This window comes from Anas acuta, chromosome 7 (assembly GCF_963932015.1).
Source record: "Anas acuta chromosome 7, bAnaAcu1.1, whole genome shotgun sequence".
NCBI classification, from domain to species: Eukaryota; Metazoa; Chordata; class Aves; order Anseriformes; family Anatidae; genus Anas; species Anas acuta.
In genome coordinates this window covers 38,036,989-38,063,404 of record NC_088985.1, presented here as the reverse complement: position 1 = coordinate 38,063,404, position 26,416 = coordinate 38,036,989, and the positions used below count along the sequence as shown (strand labels likewise).

General features: G+C 45.3%; 1 protein-coding gene across 1 annotated transcript in view; it reads right to left on the bottom strand.

The window, feature by feature from the left end:
* Positions 1-26,309, bottom strand: part of INPP5A (inositol polyphosphate-5-phosphatase A) — a 238,091-nt gene extending 211,782 nt beyond the window's left edge. Inside the window, exon 1 of the mRNA XM_068689358.1 lies at positions 25,907-26,309. Coding sequence (XP_068545459.1) covers positions 25,907-25,981 — 75 coding nt within the window. The 5' untranslated portion in view covers positions 25,982-26,309. The remainder of the gene's footprint in view (positions 1-25,906) is intronic.
* Positions 26,310-26,416: the final 107 nt, after the last annotated feature.

The window sequence follows — 26,416 nt, the reverse complement described above, 5'->3', positions numbered from 1 at the left end:
GCCTCCAGTGAAGGAGGGAAAGGAAGGCAGAAAACTTAACAGGTAACAGATCTGGAGTTTATGACCACATTCAGAGCCTGAGCTTGTCTGAAGCGTCTTTTCACTGACAGCATTAACAGAGAACCATTCCTGTGATGTCAACTTCCAGCACGCAGTTTATACTCAAATGGTTTCTGACACTCCTGTATGTAAACCTTAGCTCTAAAACAGCTAAAAACAGCAAAAAGTTTGACATCCTGAGCACGAATATGGTTGAAGAAAACTGCCCAAAGGAACTCCAGCCACTCCTGCTCCAATGCAGTTTCAGTTTCAGCTTCTTTTGTTTCCCTATCTTTGCGTAATGTCAGAGACTGGATTTAAAATTATATCTGACATTGAGATTCTTAGCTCTTGAACACGATTTCTTAATTACAGCAGTATAAAATTATACCCTAGAAGCAACAGAAGTATCCCTTCTAGACTTATTTACTGGCAGCTAGCTTTAGCTTCTTAATGAGTTGGACACTAAAAACTCCTCAAGTACTACTGAGAATTAATTCTAAAAAAACATCCATCAGAAAACAAGAATAATCCTTGCTCTAGAGAGGACTTCTTACCTCCTTGAACACATCTGAAGGAGTAAATATTTGAGTGCCAACGGGCTAACCAGAACAGCCGCAGCCGAGAGGCTGCTTTACAGAAGCAGGGGTGCCTTGTGCTCCGCCAGGCCGGGGCAGGGGGCTGCCTGCTGCTGGGATGCCATGGGCAGATATTCGTGTTGGCCTGGAAGCCCCATCCACACCCTGTGCCTGTCAGCTCATTCCTTCTTAGAAGGACTGGAGAAGAAGACAACTAAACCTTACCAGGATGAAAGTGCCCAGCACTTCCTTGGACCCCGTTTTATCTGGGGAATCCATACGTGTACTCCCACCCCTTCCCACGTCCCTGCAACAGCTCCTGGGACAAATCCCACTTCCCCAGGGACCTCCATCCACTACTCCCCTCCCATGCTGAGGCCAGGGGTGAGGCACTCAGCCCGTGATGTGCCCGGCCATACCCTGGACCTGCCAGGAGGCACCTGCTTTCCCTGAAGGGTCCTGTGCGGCTGCAGCACCAGCCCCGCCTGAAGGCAGCAGGAGCATGAGCCTGCTGTGGGCAGAGCTACTGCAGGCACTGGCCGTGTCCAGGGCCCAGCACCCTAAGAAAACGCCAAAAAGGGTTCTGTTTATGCATGGAGAGGGCTGGAAAGGCACTGGCAGGTTTGGAACCCGGTGTCCTCAAAGCACCTGCAGATAACTCACAGAAGGATTTTGAGTGACTCTGGTTTTGGCTCCTTCACCTTTCCTGCTGCTAAAACACAGTAAGGAAAGCTAAAAATACTTTACTTTCTAAAAATGACTTTGCCATATAAGGAATAGCTATAGTTACCACAGAGATGTTATCATGCTGTCGCCATAGAGAGGGAAGTTGGTCTGTGTAACTGGAACGGGATGGAGAGGGTCCTTGAAACGATCTTATGAAGCAAGACTTTCACTACAGAGCGAGTCCCCTGCACGCACCCTGGCTCTTCCTCCAGAGCTGCTTGAAGCAGAACTGGTGTCCACCACCAAGGCCAAGCTTGAAGTCCTCGTGCCAGCAGGAACTCGCTGCAGCGAGCAGCAAACCAGCAGGAACCTCGCTGCTCATGGCACGTGAGCTCCGTTCTTGGGTGCAATTCCCCTTGTCCACCACTCCCCAACATCATCCTCTGACACAGTCATTCCAGGTTCTGGGAGGCTTTTCTGAACAGACCCAGGAACGCAAAGGCCTGGCCTGGACAGAAGGGCCACCCAGGGGCAGTGGCACCCTGTGACTGCCCAGCACAAGCGGCACGCAGGGCTGGCCCGAGCAGCAATCGCCCCTCTCACCCGGAAAACCTGGCACGTGAGGAGCAGCCCACCCACCCGAGCTGAGGAGCCCTGCATTTGTGGCATGCATGCACCTATATGCATGTGCCTTTGACGAATCAAGTATCAGCAATTTTTATTTATTTTTTTAAATCAGTACACACATATATTCCTTCTATTTCTGTACTGTAGTAGCAAACCCTAAAACAGGCATGTCTTTATAACAAAGTATTTCATGAAGTGTTATTAGTGCCAGTACTTTAATACCTGACCTTTCTTCTCAACAATCGATCCAGAGAGACGAGTCCACTATTCAGAACCCATTTCGTCTCCTATCTTACTGTTAAAACACAGTAATTCTGAAAAGGCAGCAATACTGCTGCTAACAGACAATGCTATCAAATTCAGAACAAATATAATAAGCTCTGTTCCTCGCAATACAAAATGACACGTACTGACTTTTTCTAAAGTTCAATGAGAAAATGTCATTGGTATGGTTCTGAAAGATCTGTCCTATTTCAGCACGGGGTTTTGAAAATTACAGTCCTATTGCTCTATTAATAAGTGAACAGCAGAAAAAAATGCTAAGAGGAATGGTAGAGCAGAAAAATGAGGACATTTACAATGAGAGGATACCTAGAGAAACAGAGAAAAAAATCACTGCATAGAAGTCTGACAAAAAAACGTAAGTGATTAATATATTCCCTGAGCAGCCTCAACAGAAAGCTTTGCATTTGAGCTTGCAGTAAGAGATACAAAAGTACTGCATCAGAAGTAGGCAACACAATGGTTTTACATGAAGAAACCATCCGATTTTCAAAGCAGATCAACAGTATAAGAAGCAAACAAATACAGTCAAACCCCCTCTCCTCAAATCTGTGACCCTGACCAGGTAAACACGTGGAGCTAACAGGTCATATCCCTCTGCATTTCCTCAGAGACACCCTTCATCTGAAGCTCCAAATTTTAGAGAAAGTACATTACCTCCATTTACTGGACCTGGTTTTAAAATTACTGATTTCAACAGACTTTTAATCAGTCAAGTTTTGGGAAGGTAATCAGTAACAACAGTGGCAATCATTTTAATTCTCCTAGTATACCGAACTTTTTATGCATTTCCTCATCTAAAGGATAAAGGAAAAAAAAAAAAAAAGAATTTAATAAATTCCTTATAGGTCTACAGATATCATGGCTGCGTATTCTATGCACAGTGAAAACAGGAGGAGTTCTTCCCTTACATTTACAAATCCAGTGGCAGCAAACCCTGAATAGAGGAGTGGAAATCACAACTGCCATTTTAAAGCTAGGTAACACCCGTTTGTACAGTCACTGAAATGTGTCAGCTCCGCAAGGAGGAACAGCTACACAGGTCACATTTTTAAGCGTTCTTTCTTTGCTTAGTTTCCAAATCGTTTACAAGCTGCCCACAGCAACAGCATCGTTTATCCTGGAAGGTAACAGCCAAGATTTCTTAAACTGAGCATCCAGAACCATTTACTAAAATGCATACCTAATGGAAATTTTCAAATTAATCTTTCATGTATGAATAGTTTGAATATGATGCTGTTAAACTTCACAGTCTTCCATATTCCTGCAGACTCTAAAAACCCAGCAGCTCTGTTTCAGTTAGATTCTCATTCTTCAATTATTGAAGCTCTTATTTTTAGCATTTCTCATTCCTTTCACTACACACAAAGCTTCCACGATAGCTTTCACGAAGTTCAAAAAGGACCATGAGATCACAGCTAGCCTATGGTAGATTTCACTCACATCCCCACATATTCCTCCTGCAGAGGAATTAATAAGTTAAATATTTCTATTCTCAGCAGATTAGATTGTTGAGAAAAAACAGATGCTAGGAGAGCTGGAAGCATCACCACTGCCCAGGGCTCTCGCAATGTCTGGGAATTAATTCAGTGAGATAAGAATTCAGATGATCATATAAAGCAATCCACATGCTTTGCTACAGATAAAGGGGAAAAACACTGAAGAACTTTGCAAAGCCTATCTGCTGCCAAATGTGAAAATTAATTTAACCCCAAAACTTGTGAATAAAACATGTTGGCTAGGCATCTGAGAAACAGGTATATGTGTAGCAATGGGGAAGGCTCGTAAAACAAGTCCAACACACTCTTCTTTTCCCATTGTCAGCAAGAAGGAAGGCTTCTCAGGCTGTCTATCTCCTTTCCATGCCTATGTGTTTGCAAAGAGCAATCAGACTACTTGTCCATTTGCCTCTCCAGTGCCTTGGGAATAGTTTTGATCCTATCTCCTCTGCAATCACTGGTATTTACTATCATGGAGATCTGCATCTTAGGATGAACCTGGAAAACAGCCCTGGATATCCAGTTGGACCTGTTTTCATTGTCCTGTTTTGACAATATTTACTTCTATGAAAAAAGGAAAGAATCAGCTTACCAATGAAGGCTATTATTCATATTTGAAAGAAATACAGAAAGGGAGAAAGTGGGAAGGAAAGATGGAAGTTAAAAAAAAAAAAGGCTTTGTGTTATTTCCAGATGTGTCAGGAAAAAACAGACTTTGACTGAAAAAGGTTGTTTCCTATCCATAAAGGCTGTATGACACCAAGCACATCTCAAACAGGTAACATTTGTACCTATCAACAGCATTTTATATGGAGTTTTGCTTTGCAGAATTTAACTAGAGATTGAATCTGTTAAGATTCACCATTTCCCACAGACAGCTGCTGCTGCTACCACTTTCCACAGAGAAGGATTTCTCGGGATTTCAGCAGACACTGACACACAGCCACCTTTGCAGAAGGTGTAAAAACCAACACCAGCAGCAAAAGCAGCTCTGAACGTAAATTAGGAGCAGAGCAAAGTCACGCAGTGTTTAGCATTACCCTATGTGCCAACTTCACACACTTAAAATAACACACTCACAGAAGGAAAGGAAACTGCTGGATTAGTTTCTCAGGCTGCTGTGAGCTGCTCTAACTCAGAACAAACTCTGTCAGCCTGAGCGCGCCCCTGCCTTGGGACAAGGCCCCACTGCGATGAGCCGAGGCTGGCAGGAGCAGGGCACGCGCGGCCCCAACCCTCCCGCTCCTGCAGCCTGCAGCACAGGGGCAGCACGCCGGGGACTGGCTGGGAGGCCACAAGATGTCCTCCAGCAGACACAGGCAGAAGACGACTGCACCAGCACCCACCGGGGGACTGGAAGGAGTTTACATCATTTCCTTGGAGTACCAAGAAACCTCATTTTTCAATCGTCACATCACCTACGAGTTAACAGCAACAGGGTTTCAAAATTAGCTCTAAGATGTTAATATTTTAGTAACGTTACTAATGTTGAGGTATCGCCTCCTGTAGCCCGTGCTTTCTTTAGCAGGAAAGGCAACAGCGCAGAATCACAAGACCAGACGTAACACCAGGCTGTTCTGCATGGGGGTGGCAGGAGGGGACGGCTGAGCCGACATCCTCTCTCCTGGGGTCTCTTCATCCCCATCCTCAGCAAAGCAGGAGGCAAGCACAGCGGGAAAGGCCACTCAAGCACATTAACTCTATCAAGCAGGATATATCACCTGCACAGACAACTTCAGTTACCTTACACGGGCTCAGGGAAACAAAGATCCATTGTAACTGCTAAACACTGCATCCCGTTGCCTAAAATGCCACTTGCTGCTGGTCAGCCTTTGACATCTCAGCTTTACCTAGGAGAGGCAATATACACACACCTCCATACAAAACATGGAGCAGTGACTGTCTTGCTCCTGCATTTTTGTTCAATTATAACAGCCTTGGCCTGAAGATACGTTACATTCAACATTTATAGAATCACAGGACCATTTGGGTTGGAAAAGACCCTTAAGATCATCGAGTCCAGCCATCACCTAACACTACAAGTCCACCACTAAACCACATCCCAAAGCACCACGTCGAGATGTCTCATAAACACCTCTGGAGATGGCAACTCCAGCACCACCCCGGGCAGCCTGTTCCAATGCCCGACCATCCCCTCTGTGAATAAATCCTTACCAACATCCAACCTAAACCTTCCCAGCACAACTTGAGGCTGCTCCCTTTTGTCCTATATCCTCATGCACAAAACTTGACGAAGGCAAGCAAAATACAACAAAGATATCAAACTATTAGTATAAAATTTGGTCTAACAGTTTTTAAAAACCTGTCCAAGAAGATGGCTCAGGAAATTAAAAAAAAAAAAAAATCTACTAGCACTTGCAGGTAGCTTAGTAGCAGCTAATAGCTACTAAAATAGCACTGTAGCCATAACATCTTTGCTTGAAGATCAACTGAAAATTTGTATGATTTCTAAAAACACAACAAATTGTATCTGAATGCACTATACGTTCAAGAGAAGTTCACATGGAGTGCAGGAACGGAATAGCAGTGTTTTAAAAACACATGAGAAGTCCTTCGCAACCAGTAACCACACTTGGACCATTTTCACAGACCTCTTTTCAAGTAATTAACACACTTAAATAAGAAAAAGTCTTATTTCCGTGAGTATCTGAAAAAGGCATATTAATCCCTCACAGAAAAGGTCTTGTCAAAGCCTTAAAGGATTTACTAAGCATAATTGTTAATACTTTGCATGTCTGCTTTGATTATGTTTGACATAGTTTCCATATGGAAACTTGCACTGAATTTCATCAGGACCTTTACTTTGTTTAAAATATCAATCCATCCAATGTAATAAATATTTGCAGATATAGGGAAACATCACCCTTGTGGGTTATCCTTACATACAAGGGTGAAAATTCACACACAACTTCTCTCAACACTTGCTATTTCCTTCTGGAATAAAACACATCTTCTCATTCTCCACCCCAATTCTAAGCTGTTTCCCTTTGAAAACAGCTATTTTTGGTTCTCCATTTATATTTGTGGAAAATCCTTTTCTTTTTACTCATACTGAAAAGCCTCAAGGGTTCACTACATTACATATGTCTTTAGCTTACAAAATCTCTCATCAAAACAAACAAATTATTTGACAAACTGTTGTTGGACGTAACAGCCTCAAGCCAATCATCAAGTTACAAAAAAAACATTTCCCTGTTACAGTCTTACCTTGTATGCAGTCCCACAGTGTCTGTGGTATTTAATGAAAACCACTAAATTGGTTGAGAAATGAAAGCAGCCATGTTAAGGACAAAACTTACATGAATCATAATGTGAAATCATTTAAGTCATGGAATCACAGAATCATTTAGGCTGGAAAAGACCTGCAAGGTCATCAAGTCCAACCAAACACCTGACACTACCAAGTCCATCATTAGACCATGTCCCCAGGCGCCACATCCACACAACTCTTAAATACCCCCAGGGACGGCAACTCCACCCCTTCCCTGGGCAAGCTGTTCCAATGCCTAACCACTCCTTCTGTGAAGAAACATCATCACAAATTCATACCTAATATTGCAAATGCCATTAAACCATGCAGCTTTGAGGAGCCAATCAACTAAGTGCCTGGAAATACATTTGGAGATGACCACAGTTCAGAAACTGAAAAACCTACATCTCTCTCCTCTTCCTCAATCTGCGGGTAAATCCATATAGAAAATGGTGAGATTCAGTAGTTTTAAAACCTGAAGAATAGGTTCAGGGCATCATGAATACATACAAATTGAGAAACTAAATGCACTTTAAGCTTTTCTCTCGCTAAACAAAAGGATGTGACAGTTCACCTTCCCCGCCGATAGGAAGGACTGCCTTCAGCATAAATGATTACATATTGCTCCAACATACCAAATAATAAAAATCAGATAAAACAAAGAAAGATAACCAACTGTGATCACACTTGGGATCTGTTCTCTTTAGCTATTTGCTAGGTTCAAAAATGAGCAAAGTATTAACCTTAATTTAAAGACTGTTTTAAAAACAACCCACTCTGTTTTAAAAACTAAAAAAGTTTGATTTCCAGACATGCAAGTCACAAATACTGTTCCACCAGCATAATGGGCAGTCATTTGGTTCAAATCCAGAAACTCGTATGTTTTCATTTCCACATCACCTCCAATGCTCCACGACAGAAAGCACCTAATGCCAACAGAAGTGACCGCTCTTGCAGAAACAGTGCTCCATGCAGCGTGCTCCGGCTCACGGGAAATGAGCTGCTCGCATTCGGAGCTGAATTTGCTCAAGTCAGCAAGTTTTTGTTGTATGGTTGCTGTCAGAAGTGAAGTCACTTCTCCATAATTGCGGGGAATGTCTACACAGAGTTTAAAAAAGAACAGCAACTTAAGAAAGAAAAAAAAAAAAGAAAAGAAAAAAACAGTTCACAGTTTACAGATGGCAAGCAGTGCTTCTCATGGCTAGAGATTCAAGAGATTCAAGGAGCTCTTGCCAACTGAAGATGGCAAACGTATTTCAAACAACATTCAATTAAATAAAACAATAAAGACCAGGTAGAACAAAAACAGCACATCTTTGGTTTTTAAGGCTAAATCTGCTGCTGTCAATGTTTATGGAGAACACGCAAGTAAATGAACAAGATGCAGCAATAAATTCCAGTTGAAGTCTGAAGCACCATTAAATTAAAAAAGGTCATTTTTTTGGTGCCTGGGCTTCGTGCTCTGCAATTTATCAGACAGAGATCAGTAAATCTCTCACAAATAAGGCAGTTGAGATAAAGGCCAATTCAGACAACCGTACGTTTAGTTTTTTATCAGTATGCCTGTTGACCTGTTGAATTACTTTAAAAATAGTACAGTGTTTTATGCCATTAATTGGAAGCATCCACAGCAGCCTTTTTCAGACTCCTGCAAGGAGTAGAGGCTTTCTAAAAACTGGTTCTTACCATCTTTAATATTTACATCCCAAGCCAACAGCATGCTGGACCTCGTCTGCTAACAACCTGCTGATACAAATCATTGACATCCTCCCGACGGCGCAGCCATTCACTGAAGCAATCTCACCTATATTCTCAGTTACATTACACAAGCAAAACCTCGTATTATTATTACAAAATAAATATATATATCTATAGCAGACTCTCTACAGGACTAGATAATTATTTACTTGTCAGGTGCACAGCAAATTTAAATGAGCTTTGTTAATGCCACATCTGTTGGCATTTGCTTTGCATTTTTTCCACAAAGTAAACAGCTTACTATACTCCAGGTTTTGTACCAGGCAGTAAATTTTAGGCAGGTTTTATGAACCCTCTGTTTTCCCACACCGAGGCCATCTTCCCAGAAGACACTACCATTTACTATGCGTTTGTAGTGCAAACTACACTTATCACCAGGCTCTCCATGTGCCACAGTCACTATACTTAATGCAGGTCTGTTGCTACTTCCAGTTTAGATTTCTAAATGGCTAGTAGACCTTGCAACAAACCTTGGAAATACTCCCCCAACACAGCTGCTGACAATTTCAATCTTAGCCATCTCTGGAGTTCAGGTATTAATAAAAGTAAGAGAAAAGGTACAAGAGAGGCAGCAAAGAAGAGCGCTGTTGCAGGAGAACACTGCCACAAAATCTACGTTATCCTTCAAATCCAGCTGCGGATGACAAGGACTGAAGAGCTGTACTATTGCTCTAGTAGTACATAGGAAGTTCACCATGGCAGGATTTAGCATCGCCTGGTCATGTCACATTTGCTTAATGTTCCTTGTCAGCAGTCAGTCCCTTTCAAAATAATTTAAAAACCACAAGACAAACATGTTTCTAAACTCCGGAGGTAATCAACATCACCCTGTTCACTATGTACTTGTTCAAGACATCACAGCATGTATGCAAAGCTGCCTGCGCAGTACCCTTCACTACCAAAATGTAATTAAGGACAAAAAAAATTAGATGTAAATGCACAGAGCAGCACCAGTTTTCAGACTATTTCTGTACATCTCTTTCAAAGCACTTGTATCATGTCTCCACCATCGCTACCAAAACCCCTCGCACCAATAGGAAAGGCAACAAAAAGCTGCAATTCACAGAAAGTTTTCTGAACCGAAAGAAGAGTCTGTAACACTTAATTGGGAAGGGTCTGTAACATTTAATTGAGGCATTGTTTCAGAAGTTCTATGCGTTGTCTTAAGAAACAAACTGCATAGCCTCTCTCTAGCTAACTTTTATGACTTCCCATTGCCTATGTGCTTTAATACTTTCTAGAAGCAAATTTGCCTCACTTGGTTCAGTAATCAGAAGAAAGCTGTTAGAGCCTCATGAAAGCACTCCAAAGACCACACCAAAACAAAAAAAACGCCCATTTTCCCCAAAATATTCATTCAGCTTCAATTCAGCTTCTTCCTTCCACCTTTGAAGGAAGTGAAACAGGGTGTAAGCTTTCCAGAAGCAGCCAAGCGCCACCGTTCAATTACCAGGCAAATCACCCTAGAGTACATGTATGCTGATGTGTGAGATCCTTTATCAATAAATCCTAGTACCCAAAACTGTGTTTTCCCTTAAATACTGAACCAAGCACTTTGGGAGGGGCTTCTTAAATGCTTTTGTAAAAGCACACACTTTGCTCCAGTGGTAAGTCACAGCCAGTGTTTAGATAGATATGAAAAAGTGAACTAAATGAAATCCATTGATTTCAAATGTGTTTTAAGTCTACCTACTATATTTTCATATTATGATTTGTTTGCTATCCTAGAGAAAAATACCTGCACAATTCCAGTAATTTTACAGAAAATATGATTATACTAAAAATGACATACATCAATTTGGGTATGTGAATAAAAAGGATACATTGTCCTGAAACGTCAGAGAACAGGAAGCTCAAGAACATCTCTAAATGGATACCATAAACATCCCATTCTTTACCTTAAAAAAATGCCAGTGGGGGAAAATTCCCATTTTAAGCAGGGAAAAACTTGAGAAATGAAACAGAAGACATGGAATAATTTAGTAAGTTGTTTGCATGAACATCATGTTCCAGAAACATTCTTGGATATCCTCACATTAAAAATAAACAACCAACAAGCAAAAAAACACAACATATACCTTCAGAAATTTTCATGCTTTTTTGTATACCCATTTAGTGAGAAAAATCAGCGATTTCCATGTCCGTAAAATTTTTGAGTTCACTGGTTTGATTAAGAGCTTTTGGAGGTTCTGTTAAGACAAAGTACGCACTTCAGTTATGCCAGGATCTCAAAATAAAGTCTGTTGGGTTTTTGTTTGTTTGTTTTTGTTTTGTTTTGTTTTAAACTATGATACCCTTGAACCTTGTGAAAATTTAAAGTGACTGCAGGAATTTCCCTCATAACTTCAGAATAAAGTTGTCGCTGGATGATACAATTCAAGGAAACGCATCTGCACATTTCAAGTGAATGTAATTATAATTCTATCGAACAATTCCCGATTTTCAACAAAAGCTCTAAGGAGCAATAGGGTATAGTTAAGTGTTCCAAGTATTTACAGTTTCTTTAGCAAAGCCAGCTTTTTATCAATGGAAAAAGGAAACCCACTAAAGGTTTATTTAGAACAACAACAAAAAAAAAACATTAACAATATTCCTTCCAAGCATGAAACTATACAACACTGAGCATTTTTTTTTAAATGAGACATCTTGGATCCAGGATATTCATTAAGATATCTGTATTTGTGTGACATCCCAGTGAAATGGCTGTGATTCTGAATAGAAGCAATGACCATTTTTCTCTGCTCCAGCCCTTATTCCCCTCTCCTTAATCCCACTACAGGAGCTGAACCTAAAACTTGCATACAACTCAGAACATAGCAGTCTTCTGCACATTTATGGTGCACAGCACAGTGGGGTCACCCAGTCCCAAGCTTTCAGGATAAAATCACACCTGTTCACTTCGAGAAGCAAATATGAGACAGCAAAGAATTCACATAGCTATATAAAAAATGTTTTTGTTTACAAGTAGTTGATCAATAAGGAAAAGCACAATGAGGTTTTCTAATGAAGATTCTGGTAATATTCCCTCCTTTGAGACACTGCAAACACCAAAACTGCTTTTGAGCTTTGAGACTAAACTCCAACTGCGCCACATGAATTACCATAAATACAAACAGCAGTTACCTTGCTTTGCATTATCAAATGATTGAAGAAAAAAAAAAAAAAGGAATAGAATAGGAATATTCATTTTTCAATACTTTTTTGGTGCTACAACAACACCTTCTACAAATTCTTAGTTCTTCTCTGTTGCAATCATGCTTCAAGTAACAGTTACACTGCAAATGCCACAGCAGATACAACTGAAACACAGCAGCGAAGCAGCCATCCTGCTATCTAATCACTTCCCATCACTCAGTCTTTGCTGCTGCTTCTTTTGGGGTAAATCCATATTCATTAGGTGTCAGCGAATCCTGTACATTCACTGTTCTTCCCACCCAGTCACTTGTGGTTGTGTTCTGGCTCTGGTGCTTTTACCACCTCAGCAGTTCTGAAGTAATCGAGAATAGCATATTTATTCACTACTGAAGCGTCAGAAGAAAAGAAAACAAAGACAAATCAAAACTGAAATCCTGACTTAGAGGCTTCAGTATTAGCACACTCCAGGCACAGGCTCTGAGAGCTGCTGCCCAGCCTGTGCTTCTCAGGTTTGGGGGAGCAGAACAGCCTCTGCTTCCAGGCGCATGTACTGCAGCGCCTGGACCTAAGTCACCCTGCAAAGCATCTGGAGAGTCCGTGGGCTCTATCAGGTGCGCTTTTGAGAACTACACCAGGCCAACATTTAGCAATGGAAATACACCATTACTACTAGATTCATCAAGAGTTCGTGGAGAAGAGGACTTAAAGAGACCGATGTTTGCCGGCTTTGTTAACATTTAGCCAAAGGCAGTACCACCGCCTGGCCAAGCCAGGGAGAAAGACGACCCTCACAGTTCTCTGTAGGGACACAGGGTCTTGCAGCACAAGAGCAAAAAACATCAGTAAAAGGAATCTAAAAATTCTCTGTGGGAATACAAGAGTTTGGGGAAGTTGCAGAGCAGGGAAGAAAAAAAGTCTATCAAGGGAAACTTCATGAGGTATGCGACCTCATTTTTCATACCATACTCTTGCTTACCCTCTTGTAAACTGAATGAACACACTGCATACAAATTTAGATTTTTATTCACATATTTCCTTTGAGACTTAACAGCAAGCATAAACGGCGTTCTCAGACACATGGTCTGATTTTTTGGGTGGTCCTTTTGGGACTCAGAATTTGGACTCGATGGTCCTTGTGGGTCCCTTCCAATTTGGGATATTCTATGATTCATGATTTGTGATAAATACATCAAGACATTTTTAGTTGCCATGAATTACCAATCATGTGGGTAGAATACATAATGGCCCCTAATGATTTTTCTGTAAATCATTTAATCTAAGCTGTATTGTTACTCCTTAGCTGCTGAAGATTGAAGGAGATGCCTGTGAAAACACGTACAAAGTACATTCACAAATATTAAATTTGATAAAGATAAATTTCAGGCAACAACATGACCCTCTCACAGAACAGTAAACAGATTTTATGACCAGCATTGAATGAACACCAGACACAACAGACGCCTTAGTTTCTTTGAGAAACAAAGCCTCCTACAAGACAGTAAACAAGCAAATCGAGGATATCCTCAGACTGCACAGGTAACTTGGAAAAAGCCTAGGTGTAACCACCTCCAAGAGAGGTGTTCTCCCAACAGAGATGAGTTTTCCTGTGAACAGGAACCAGTAACCTGTTTTGTTCTCTGAGGAGGGAGATAAGAGCTTCTCAGAAGCACGAGTATTCTACTTTCTAGGAGAGCAGAACAGAGGAAATACATGGCTCAGCCAAGCCATGGAGGCAACAAATGAACAACCCTGCAGAAAAGGATACCAAGAACAAAATTACATTAAAGAACTAAATTACATTAAAGAACTTTGTTGAGTTTAAGTAAAAGGTGTAGCAGTCATCAAACACAAATAATTTGCTATTTAGTAAGGTTACCAAAAAAAAAAAAAAAAAGGTATTGCTGCCTATTTTCCTAAAAATTGTTATGCCACAGAACAAATGAGAATCAGCAACAGAGTCTTGTAATCAACCAAGCTTGGATAAGGTCTGTTGCTCCAGCCCAGAAAAACATTGCCAAGTTTATGAAAACAGACTTGCTGCAGGTGTCCAGTAGAAGATTTTGGGTCACATCCAGTTCTTGGAAGTGAGCTGGTTCATCATATCATACTACTTCACCCAGTTCTTTACTAGTTCATGTGTCTGGCAACATTTGAAGTCTGGAAAAAAAAAACAACCAACTTCCATTTCTTCCTCCAGTAAAAAAAAAACAAAACAGTGTTACAGTAATTCCAGATAGATATTTTTTCACTTTGAACAGCTTTTAAAAAGTGCTTTGAAAGGTGATGCTATGGACACAAACAGCCAATATCTTCATCAAAAAGAACCCTGCTTGTGCAAATCCACTGCAACGATAACCAGTGAGAACTGTATTCCCAGCATTACATATAGAGGTATTCACTGCCCTGTTAGTGCTACAAAAAGCTGCATTTCTTTCCCTAAACTAGAATTATGAAGTAATTAAGATATAGCTCGATGCTGGCTGACGGCACTTGATGAATACAGAATTCTCTCAAGTGATTTTTGAAAGACTTTTTAAAAAATGTTTGGTTGACACATAAACAAACACTGCCAAAAAAAGTTCAGCATACATTTCTGAGATGTTCCTATGGGAAAAGTTGTTTTGCTTTTCCCACTGGGATTGGTAAAGCCTCTAAAATTAGAGAGTTAGCCACACCATAAATGCAAAAACTTAAAAACAACCTCCCACGGGCTCACTTAAAGGACTTTAAAGAAGGAATTCAGAATTACGTAGAGCTCACAAAGCCTGCCTACCGCTCACTGTCCATCTACTGCAGAGCTAGGGCTCCTAACAGCATGGCGTATCGTCGCGCAGAACCCATTAATACTCAGTGGCTTGCCAATATATTCCAAGGCAATAAAAATCTCTTTTCAAGAATGCAATGGAAACTGGAAGACAAGGAGAGAACAAGTAGAGGCATCTCTACCTCACACGCAGTACAACAAACGAGTTTTTGATGCAGCACGTTCCCATGGCACCTAATGCCTGTGATCAACCGCTCCTTCTGCGGTGTGTTAGTGAAGGCTTTCAAAGAGATACGAAGTTTCTAGAAAAAGGCAATGCTACTCAACATCTTATTAACAGGATTTGTAAACCTCACTAAAACGCAGGCTGAGACAGCACATCCTTCCCTGCCTTCACTTACTCCTGTAGCTCTTCCATTTTATTATTTTTTTAAGTCTATTTAAAGAGCTAATTTTGTCATTCATTTGAGCTTGCATAAGCCACAGAAACCTCTTACTAAACAGGAGGTTCATATAGCTTGTATTAACTAACCCTTTGTTTAGCCAGGAACTTGTGCAGTAATAAAACGTGGTGCATGCCCGTACAAGCCGTGTTGAAATCAACATGGGATGCTTCTCTGCCTTCCTCAGGGTAAGTGGGAAAGAAAAGAATCATCACCCTGGGTCTCATCCATGAGCCGTATCGTCCCGTTACCCTGCTCCTACAGAGCTAGCCAGACTCAAGCACAGAGCCTTGTCAGAGGCGATCATCCCACCATCTCATCCAGTGAGCCGCTCTAACCCGGATCCTTACCATCTGAACTGCTCCCCTTACCATCTTGAACCTAGCAGCCTTCACAGCACCCTGCTAAAGCAAAGCAGAAACAACACCTCCAGTTTCCCAAGGGGGCACTGAGACACTGTGTCCACAGCGTGTCACAAGCACCTGAACACCTTAGGCGGCTGTTTGAGCCCACACCAGGAGGATCTGGGTGCAAGCTAGCTGGGGTCGCTCAGGATGCTTGTGGCTGAGCACAAAGCAAGCCATGGCTTCCCTGGCCCCACCACCCTTCCTCCTGATAATAACTGGAAAATGCCTTTTGCCCTGAAGCAATGGGTTTTACCTTTTCTCTATGTTCTTCTGAGAACCTGACAAATTCAGGCCAATTCCACAATAGCCTCTCTACACCATTTTAGTACATCTCTGCATTTTGTCAATTACCAGTGTCCCCACACAACAACCTGCAGCAACGAGTTCTGCGGTCGAACACTCTGTTTGTTCTGAACTTGTGCTTCACTTAATGCCATGTATTTTGTGTTGCAAAGAAACGCCCAAAGAACCTCGTTTCAGTGCCATTCGGTACACTGCACTCCTGCTCCACTGAAAAGAAATTTGCACGGCTTCTGTGTGTGCATCAGCGAAACATTACATACCAACTTTTTTTAATGCTGGTTCTCTGAAGCTTGAACAAACGTGGGCTCCTCCAAGTGACTAAATACCACGCTGCTGATGCGTCTGGAGTTGTGGAACAGCAAGCAGCAGACAGGCTTTGGGAGCAGGAGGCAATTCTGGATTCTTTCTTTAAACTCTTTAATAGGCAAGTTTAAGCAGGATGACTTGGGTTTCTGCATCTCAGCTGAACATGTTGTGTTTGGTACCACAGGGAAGGAAAACACCCAAACAGCCTCCCGTTGCTGCCTCCAGTACTCCTTATTCACACCGATGCTCTTTTCCTGTTTGTCTTTACCAGCACATTTTCCAGTTGCTGCCAGTGACTTTTCCATGACCCAGGTCTGGTCGGCCCCAGCCTTTCCCAGAGGGAAGGGTGAGGGCCGAGGGCCGGCCTCCTGCCCGCAGGCATTGGCCCCACGATGCCCCAAAGACCCGTGGCACACGCAGCCTGCCGCACGCCGCCGAGAGCTGCCGAGCGACCATCGAGGCAGTGGCAGGCCCCACGCCGGAGGGCCCAGGCACCCGCAGGCGGTCGGGGATGGCAGCCAGGCTCGGGAGCTGTGATCAGGCGCTGCTGCCAGGAGCAGGGCGCAGCTCCTCCGAACGCCGCCATCAGCGGCCTTGTCCGCCTCAGCATGGGGTGATGAAGTGCGTGACTGCAGAGACAGGCCTGCCTTAACAGCGGGGACAGCGTGTGAGGGGCAGGCAGGGCTTCCCTGGCTTTAGATGCACCCCAGTCGTGAAGCTCGGGTTCGTCAGGGGCCTCCACCAGACATCTCAGCTCTCACCCCGCTCAGTCGCAGCACCAAGCCCCAGTTCCATGAAGCGGCTGTATACTGGAGGCAGATTTTTAAATCCCACCTTGTTATGGTTCTGCTCCCTATCAGGAAACCACGCTTTCATCTGCTTGTGGGGCTTTTCTACTCCCACTACAACTGTGTATCATATTGAATTCTCTCCTTACAAGAGTTTTTGACTGATTTGTGACAAGGTGCAAGAAAAGACCAGAAGGCCATTTACTCCAAGGTGAAAATACTGAAGACAAGCCAAAATGTGAAAGGAAAATCCTTCTAGTCACAAGCCACAACTTAAAGTGAAAATTCTTCCAATCACAACTCTGAATGTGTAAGTGCATCTTGCAGCTGTAAGCATCACCTCGAAGTATGAACAGGCCTTACATTGAACTAAAGCTTTATAATTATCTAGGTATCAGTAACAGTCATACCATCTAGAAGCTATTTCAATCAGCATTTACATCACCTATATATACCATGACAGAAAGCTTTCAGTGCTGTCTTTTTTTAATTACTTTTCTTAGACTTAATTTTCTCCTTGCATAGGACACTATCTATTAAAACTGACTAATGAAGACAAGCACTTCATTACTTGAAGGCACTAATGAAAAGTCTTAATTATATAGGACTTCAAAATATATAAAAGCAATGATCACTTTAGGTTGCTACCAATAAATGGTTTAATTTTAGTATCTTTTCCTATTAGAAACTGAAGTGATGAAATAGTAATATTACATTAAATAACAATGTACAAGTAACACAAACAGTACTGAGAAGAACATGTTGAATAACTACTGCGTACCACTAGAAAAAAGGCAGTAAAAGAAACATTTTGCTTTTAATACTCACTCTTCCCCAGCCTGATGATTACTGTGCTTACAGTAGCCTTTCCCACAATTTGAAATAACATATTTCCTCAGACCTTTAATCAGAGGAAGATTCCTCATAACTTCAATAATAGAAACCCAGAAAGGATGTTCAATCAATTCACAGATAGGCTGCTCAAGCTGTGACCAAGGCAGAAAGACCTGTCCTTTTCTCCTCCTGCAACTGCTTTTTATTCTCTACTAAAAGAGTGAAAATAGTGTCAGAATTCCACCAATGTAGACATATTTTGGTAAATTCCACATACTGAAGTATTAAGACCGGCCTTGCAGTCAGACCTGCCTGCCTTTTTTCTTTTTCCCAAATTAAGATAAGAGTTTAGGGGCAGAGGACAACAGTAAAGCCACGACCAAAGAGGCTGGCCTTTTGGGGCTGGGGGAGGAGACATCTCTCAGGGCACATACTGAGAGCTACTCTATCTTTCCAGATACTTCTGTAATTTTATTTCCTCTTCTCACATGGATGCCAAGGAATCGCGTGTTGGTCTACCCTCTTAGAAATGACGCTTTGAGTTTAAACTTGTGGAATCACCATTTGGACAGGCAGCAAGATGCTTGTTGCATTAAAGGCAGTGAAATGGCATTTAGAAGCCAAAAATAAAGTCCCACATTAAACATGCAACCGTTTGTAACAACAGAGTGATTTCAATGGTAGTATGTTTTTCTGGCTCTGCCTTTACCAGGCTTGTTATCCGGATGCTGCTGGGGCCCCGAGGACATGCATTAATAAGTTAGATCACTCTGCATGTGCAGTCAAACCTCGCTGCAGCTGTGCAGCTCCTATAATACGGGGCAATAAACAACGTATTCAGTGCAATCAACTTTACTTATGTCTCAAAATCCATCAAGAAAGCAAAATTGCAAATGAAAAGGCTGCTTTTCTCAGAGACATCCTCACTTTAAATAATAAATGAGGAATAACCTGAGAGCTTTCAGAAGGAGGTAAGTATACACAGGACAAGAAAGGGGGCAAAACACATTTGAGATGAAAGGAGGAAATACATTTGTAGGGGGTGGAAAATACAAGCAGCATGAGGATATCAATGACAGGAAAGGGAAAAGTAAATAAATGGCAAATCAGCCTTTTACAAAAATCATAAGATCTGAGAGCTTGATTTGTATTCTATGTGAAACCTTTGAAGTCAAATTCTGTGGCAAGAAAATTTATGATGAGGACTTTGAAACAGGCAACAACAACAACAAAAAAATACTTTCATGAGAGTGCTAGCACAACTAATGAGCTAACAGATTCAAGTGTAAAGCATTCTTCCTATAGTATCCAATTCCCATTGTAATCTCACATTCAAACATTTTGGAAATAAAATCCTCTTAAGCCATCACCCTGATACACTGACAGTTTGTGGAAACCCAGCAAATTACAAACTGCTAACTCTACTCCACGTGCTATAAAACCACAGTAACAGAAAACTGTAATCATACAATGCACTTTGCCATTATTAATTCTTCATGTAAACATATGTTCTTGCTGCTAATGATAACACTTAATCACGATGAGAGGAAAGATGGTCTACAAGATAATCTTCTGAATTTCCTGCTTAAGGGAGGCTTCACAGCCTCCTAATTAAAACCCTTTTGCTTAGAGGACTAAAAAATCTGCTAAAAAGAAAAACTGTTATTACTTGTTAAAGGAAAAAAGATATTTTTGAACATACAGCTCCATCTTGGAGGAAAAATAATCCCTCTGCATTGCCTGCATTATTATTGCTCCGAACTTCTTCAGTAAATCACAAAAAGAGCTTTTAAGTTTAAAATGTATGTGTACACACACTAATATATCACTGCTTTACTTCTATCTTATGCCTACAATAGGAATTTGCTCTGCCCTGTGACTCGCTCCCAGCCACCACAGCTTACCACCCATTACGGGGCAGAAGGGAAGGGCTCAGCGGGACGGTGCAGCCGCTGTGCGAGCCCAGCGGGGAGGCAGCCCTGGAGGAGCCCCCCCGGGGGGATGTGCTGACTGTGCACAGCCCAGCGGGCCTTCGTCCGAGCCAGGGCACCCAGAGCTGTGCTCCTCAGGAAACACACCAAGAAGACTAACTCACTGTGAACACTTAGCTCTTCTTCAAGCAGGCTGCAAAAGATTTAAGCAAGACCCTGTCAAAACCACACGCTTGCGAGTGCATCGCTCCTGCTGTACATCGCTGTCACCTACGGACTACACGAAGAACAAGCTACCAGCTGGTGCAACCCTCTCCCCAGCTATCCTACTGTTTTTTCAGAACATGAATATAAGCAGTTTCAAGTCATTGCTGTATATCTGGAAAAAAAGGTTTTTTGCAACGATGACTAGCATGGGCATCGGTGCTGGTGCAGCTCCACCAGACCACCTCAGCCACTTTGGCTGTCCAGGCAGATATCTATGGCTCAGCCGTAGCCACAGAAGCAAAACAAAACAAGAGGCAGTGAAAGAGTGTCAAACCAAGACACCTTCAAACCAAGGCACTTTCTCACAGCAGTAGAGTAAGAGTTACATGCAAAGTGAGGGTGATCAGCAGATGTACTTCAATCACCACGCTGGGCCACCACTCAGCTCTGTTCAGCTGCACATCTGGGCCAACAGCTGCACCCTGCAGGTAACGTGTTACCAACAGTTCTGCTCTCAAGATACAATGGATCTCTCTAAGACCAAAATGCACAGGCACTGCAAAAGGCAAAAGAAAGATTTTCTCCTCCCCATCATCATCTTTGTACATATAACTCAGGAACTTTTAGAATTCTGCTCTACCTCAAGATTGCCCTGTTGCAGGGGCATTTATAATCGAGTAAAACAAGGCTTCCAAAAAAAACTTCATAGAGTTTCTGCTGTCCTTAAGCTTAAGAAAAATGTTGATTTGAGATTCTGCCACAGAAAACCAAACAAACTGAAGAAGGTAACAATGTTTAAGAAATTACCAGTGGTGCATGCACACACACACACAAAAACAAACAAACAAACAAAAAAAAACAGAAAGACACGACAATAAACAGAAAATACAAAGTGACGGAGGCAGAAATAGGAAGAAGGTAGAGGGGATTTTTTTTAGGGTCCCTATAAGGGAGATCACTGAAAATGGCTTTTTCAGCGGCCTTCTATGTTATCGCTCAAGAGTATGTATTCCTAAAATGGAAGTCCTCAGTTTGAGAGCACAACTTTACAGCATCCCAGAAAGCAAGCCAATAAACAACACGGGGTGTCGGCGCGGAGCCCTCTGGAGCTGGCCATAGCAGCCGAACGCAGGCTTGCACAGCGCTGCTGCGGGAAGCCATGGGGAGGGTTTGCACAGCCATGGGGAGGGTTTGCACAGCCATGGGGAGCGTTTGCACAGCCATGGGGAGCGTTTGCACAGCCATGGGGAGCGTTTGCACAGCCATGGGGAGCGTTTGCACAGCCATGGGGAGCGTTTGCACGCCGGCCAGGGCACGGGCTCCTCGCCCAGCTACCTGCAAGCTCTGGGAGAACCATAAAAAGACGAGTTTATTCCAAAGCACATGAATCCACCAACAAAACTTGAGCGGGACCCTCCTTGCTCTTCTCTCTTTACCATTCTTCTTTCAGAATTCAATTCCTCTGTCTTTCCTCAGCCAGAGATTAAAAGTTTTCACTAACCCTTCCTGATCTGCAAGGTGCCTAAAGCCTCAGTTAGCCCCACTGCATCTAGCAGAAATACTCCCCATACATTTCAGTATCTCACAGAAAGATTGCCTGGATCTGGGCATATTTGTTTAGTTTTCTCTTCCATTCCAGGTAACATCAAAAGAGCCTGACAGGAAGGATGGAGTAAGTGCTTCTCATCCATAAATGAGATGAACTGAAGAAAAGAAGGTGCCTTAACTTGCAACTTACTTGCAATGTGCTAGTGTTGATACCTACTTAGAAACTGTGGCAGGATGGAAAATGCGTTATGTTATATTTGAACTGTTCACAAAATTCAAATAGTTCTTCCTGGATGGAAAAAATAATAGAAAATAAAATAAAACCCAACCCAAAACCAAACACAACAGAAAAACACCACCCTTATCTCTACCACCTAACACCAACTCAGTCCACAGATATCTAATATCATAATAAAACTACAGCCACTGTTTCACAATTGGAAAATTAAGCTCAGATGCGATAAAAACAGACTTCTGCACAGCGATCACTAGATAGAAGTGCTGTTTTTAAAAATGATGATGGGAAGTATTTCTACTTCAAATTAGGTCAACAGATTTCTAGTTTTAACGGAAATGAAGGGTATTCCAAGTTCATACTCAGAGCAATAAGCATACTCATAACAACGCGCACGGGACTTGGAACAAGAGACTCCCCCCCTGCCCACTCTGCATGAGGGAGGCTTTCACCCAGGAGTGCAGGCTAAGGCCACTTGGGAATGTGAAAGCTCGCTGCCCTACCTAGACACTGACACATGAAGGCCAGTATTTGGTACAGTCATAAAAAATGCAGGTTGCACAAAAAGAATAAAACAAACAGAGAAGCAAGGCTAGCAGTGCTATCAGCCATGCAGAATCACAGAACATCCCAAGCTGGAAGGGATGGAACCAAGAGGATCACTCAGTCCAACTCCTGACTCCCCGCAGGGCAACCAGAGAGCTGAACTGTATCATCACCATCATCTAAAGACTTTGCCTATCCGTCAACCTTTTTATTTTTTTTAAAACTAATTAAACTACACAATCTGTTTAGCTTTTACCTTTCCTTCTATCGTGCTTTGTTTCTGACCTAGGGTTGTCCTGAGAATTTAGGAACGGCATCTATCTCCTGTCAAAAAAGGACTACATACATTCAGTGGTAAGAAGAAAGAAGGAAACATCTTCAGAAGTGCCCACCTAACTTGGGCTCACGTTTTCCAGTTTGAATGAACTATTTCCCAGCCCCATGAGAAGTATTGGAACTTAACTGGCTAAGTCTGCTAGGCACATTTGAAATTTTTAACCCGAAAATCTACACACAGAGGTTTAAAACAACATGGATTGCTAGTCATCTAAAACTGAAACGGTGCTCATGCTTCCAAACCATGTGTTTTTGATAAGCCTCCTACTCTAAGGTGTTCCTTCAATATTTGCAGCTGCGCCCTGCTAAATACGAAGCAAACAGTAACAGAACTTCTGAGACAACAACAAAAGTTAAATTCCGAAGATCACCATCTGCCTGCACCAGCAGAAACAACCAAACCTCGTTTACTACATCAGAATTTAAGGTCATGACTGCACCAACAATTAAATACGTGCTAAGGAGAGTTTCCCCAGCACACGCATTGGGAAGGGAAAGGGGTCTGTCTGCACACGGGCTCTAGGTGCTGGCCTGAACAAGGGACCGATGTGCCTCCTGCAAGTTGTGCCCGTGCCCCCGCCACGCAGCCTGCTCTGCCCGCGGTGCGAGGCCTGGGAGGCCGCGGGGCCCCGCTGACGTGCTCTGGCCGGGCACGTGGGGTCTCCTCACAGGAGGCTCTCGCACTTCAGCTCAAAGCATTCTATTGAGGCTTTCAGCACAATTATCCGTCTGCAGCAAATAGCACGGTCACCCCTATGCAGCTCTGGGGAAGGTGAGCTCACAGTTTGACCACGCTCACAAGCCCCAGCCATCGGCTCACACAACTCCCAGATCTTTGTCCTAAGGGAAACACAACAGCATTAAGCCATTGAAAAGTAACTGAACAGAAAGGATACAGCAGATAAAAAAGGCACTTGGAAGTAATTAACACCCTATGCAGTGCAGGCAGCGAAGTGACAGGTAGATTCAATTTGTGGCCACCAGGCTCCTTGAAAGGTCAATACGAAATCTTGCCAGTGCAGCCAGAGGAAGCAAAGAAAGGAAGGAAAGGAAAAAAAGGGGAAAAAGGGGGGAGAAGGGGAATTAAAAAGGGGAATGGGGGGGGGGGGGAGAGACACACTGGCTCAAAGAAGCACTGACCCACAGGTAACCTGAACTCCTTCTGCTGTCAGCAAGAGTGGACTGTTATAAAAAACAGGAAATATTTCTACAGCAAGACAACCATTAAATGCTTAAGTAAATACAAATGCACCAAGAAAACAAATGCATTCATATTTATGAAATGCATGTGTTGGTCCAATATTTGTAGACCTAAGAAATACTGCCAGACCCAGTACACTGCATTAACATTTTTAATGGGGGTGCTGAACTACTTGAGGAACGAAGCCAACCCAGCACGGTCCCTCTGTGCTGATGGCATGTTTATGCGTGAGTTCCCAGGTCAGTGCTGCAATGGGTTATTCCTGGGTGTGGATGGATGGTGGGAGCAAACCAGCACATTATCGTAACTTGCTTCTGGCAGGCAGAAATCAGAAACCAGCAATTCTCTCCTCCTGGCACGAGTGTAGCCGATCAGCCACACCAGTGACCTGCACCAGACTATCCCACCCAGGTGAACCCACCTACCAAGGATGTTTTAAAACCAAGCCCTTCTGAAGCACAAACCGTGTTGCTGCCACACAGCAGCACACAGGCTGCTTCAGACAAAGCAGGATCAGACTCATCACAGGGCTGGTGCGGGCCAGGAGGGAGCGATCCCCCTGCTGCGGGCCAGAGCCGGGGCAGCCCCAGGAGGACTGCATGGCTGCGGACACAGCAGAGGCGGGCCAGCAGACAGCCCGGGCCAGCAGACAGCCTGGCGGTGCCCCCAGGGCTGCGGGCAGGTCCCGGAGGACTCCCGGCCTGGGACCAGCGGGAGCCCCACGAGCAAGGGGAGGCGCAGCCAAGCAGCACAGGGCGCTCAGACCCAGCCGCCTGGCCTGCCTGGGGCTTCTGCCCTGTTTGGTGAAGATTCATAGCACTGCGCTACTCTGGGGGCAAGTAAGGCTTGAATAAAGATGGGGGAAGTTTAATTAAACACATATCACCAGCTGAAAGTTGAGAACAACAACACAAAAAAGGACTAAAGGAACCAAAAGCCATCTTCCAGCCCAGCTTAGGCCGGCAGCTACCAACACGCGAGTCCTCGTCCATGGCTGGAATCAGTCGGGGTGACAGCAGAGACGCTCACCCCCAGCCGAGGCGGCACAGCCCCGCCCGCAGAACCAGCGTCTGACAGCTCCCATGCGCAGCTGGAAGGCTGAGCACACGGAGCGCGGCACCGTCTGCTGCATCGTGCCTGCGCTGCATCAGCAGGGCTCCAGAAACCCGACCGGGCAGTCCCAGCCCCAGCTCCACCAGCAACAAACCAGGAACATCACCAACAAAGTTCAGAGCAGTCTTTCCATTCCCCACCCTGCAGGGAACACGTCCAGATGAGCCCGTCTTTGTTGCTGCAGAAAGCGTGTTCCTCGGCGCGAGGCAGTAACTTGCTAGAGCACGGGCGTCCCCCCCTTTGGGCATGCCGAGCGATGAACAACGCACGCACTTCCCTTTCTCCAGCAGCATTAGCGAGGCGCAACCAGCAATTAGGAACAACCAGGAAATTATTTACTCTCACAGCACGGGATTTCGCAAATGACAGTGCTCCGGAGCGGCTTTATCACCGCCAGCCACGCCGAGGAGCGGGGCAGAGCAGAGCAGTGCCCGGGGCGCCCTGCCTCGGGGGGCAGCCGGGGCCAGCGCCGCGGGGCTGTGCGGGGCAGGCAGCAGCACCCCGGCACCGCACAGCCCCGCTGCGGGTGGGCACCGCGAGCTGCGGGCTTCCCATTTCAGCAGGACGAGCGCTCCCGTACCTGGCAGATGGCTGCTGCACCGCCACCCTCCCCACCCGGCTCACGGCCCGCAGGCAGCCCCTGCCCCGAGGCCCCGCTGGAGCCGGGCACGTGCGGGCCGGTAACGGGGCGGCCGGGAGCGGGGCTCCTCCGCCGCGGCCCGGCAGGACCGGGGGCCCGGCAGGACCGGCTCCGCGCACAGGGGCTCGGCTCGGCGGGGCCGGGCGGAGCGGCTGCGGGACGGTCCCGGGCGCGCGCCCCAGGCAGGCGAAGCCCCGTAACGGGCCGGGCCGGGCCGGGCCGCGCCGTGAGGCTCCGCCGCGGCCCCGGGGCTCCGCCGGGCTGCCCGCGACGGCCGGGGCCGCCCCTCCCGCGGGCCCCGCACCTGCCGCCGCCGGGGCCGAGCCGTGCCGGGGATCGGCGGGCGCTAGGACCGCGGCGCGGCGGCCGGGAAGCGGCGCTGCGGCGGGCGCTGCCCCGTCCCTGTCCCCGTCCCGGTCCCAACCCCGTCCCGAGCCGCCGGTACTCACGTCGTCAAAGAGGGAGCCGACGTTGGCCGTGACCAGGAGCACCCCGGCGCCGGCCGCGGCCCCCTTGGCCGCCATGGCGCCGGCGCTGGCGGCGGGCGGGCGGAAGCGCGGAGCGCGCCCGGTGTCGGCGGCGGCGCTGCGGGGAGCCCGGGGGCGGGCGCGGGGCGCTGCGGGGAGCGGGGCGCCGGGCCGGGCCCGCCCCGTCGGCGCGGCGCGGGCGGGCGGGGGGCGCGGGCGGCGGCGGCGAGTCCTGGCGGCGGGGGCAGCCCGCGGACATCCGCGCCGCCGCCGGGGGCCGGGCGCCCTGCGGCTGCTGCGGGGCTGCGGCGCTCAGCGCTCGCCCGCCGCCGCCGTCGCGCTGCTGCCGGGACGGCTCCCGCCGGCGGAGGCTGGCGCCGGGCCGCGGCGCATGGCGGGGGGCGGGGCGGCCGCGACGGGGCGGGCGGCGGGGCTGGGCCGGGCTGGGCCGCGCGGGGGGCGGCGGCGGGGCCGGGCCGGGCCGTGCCGGGC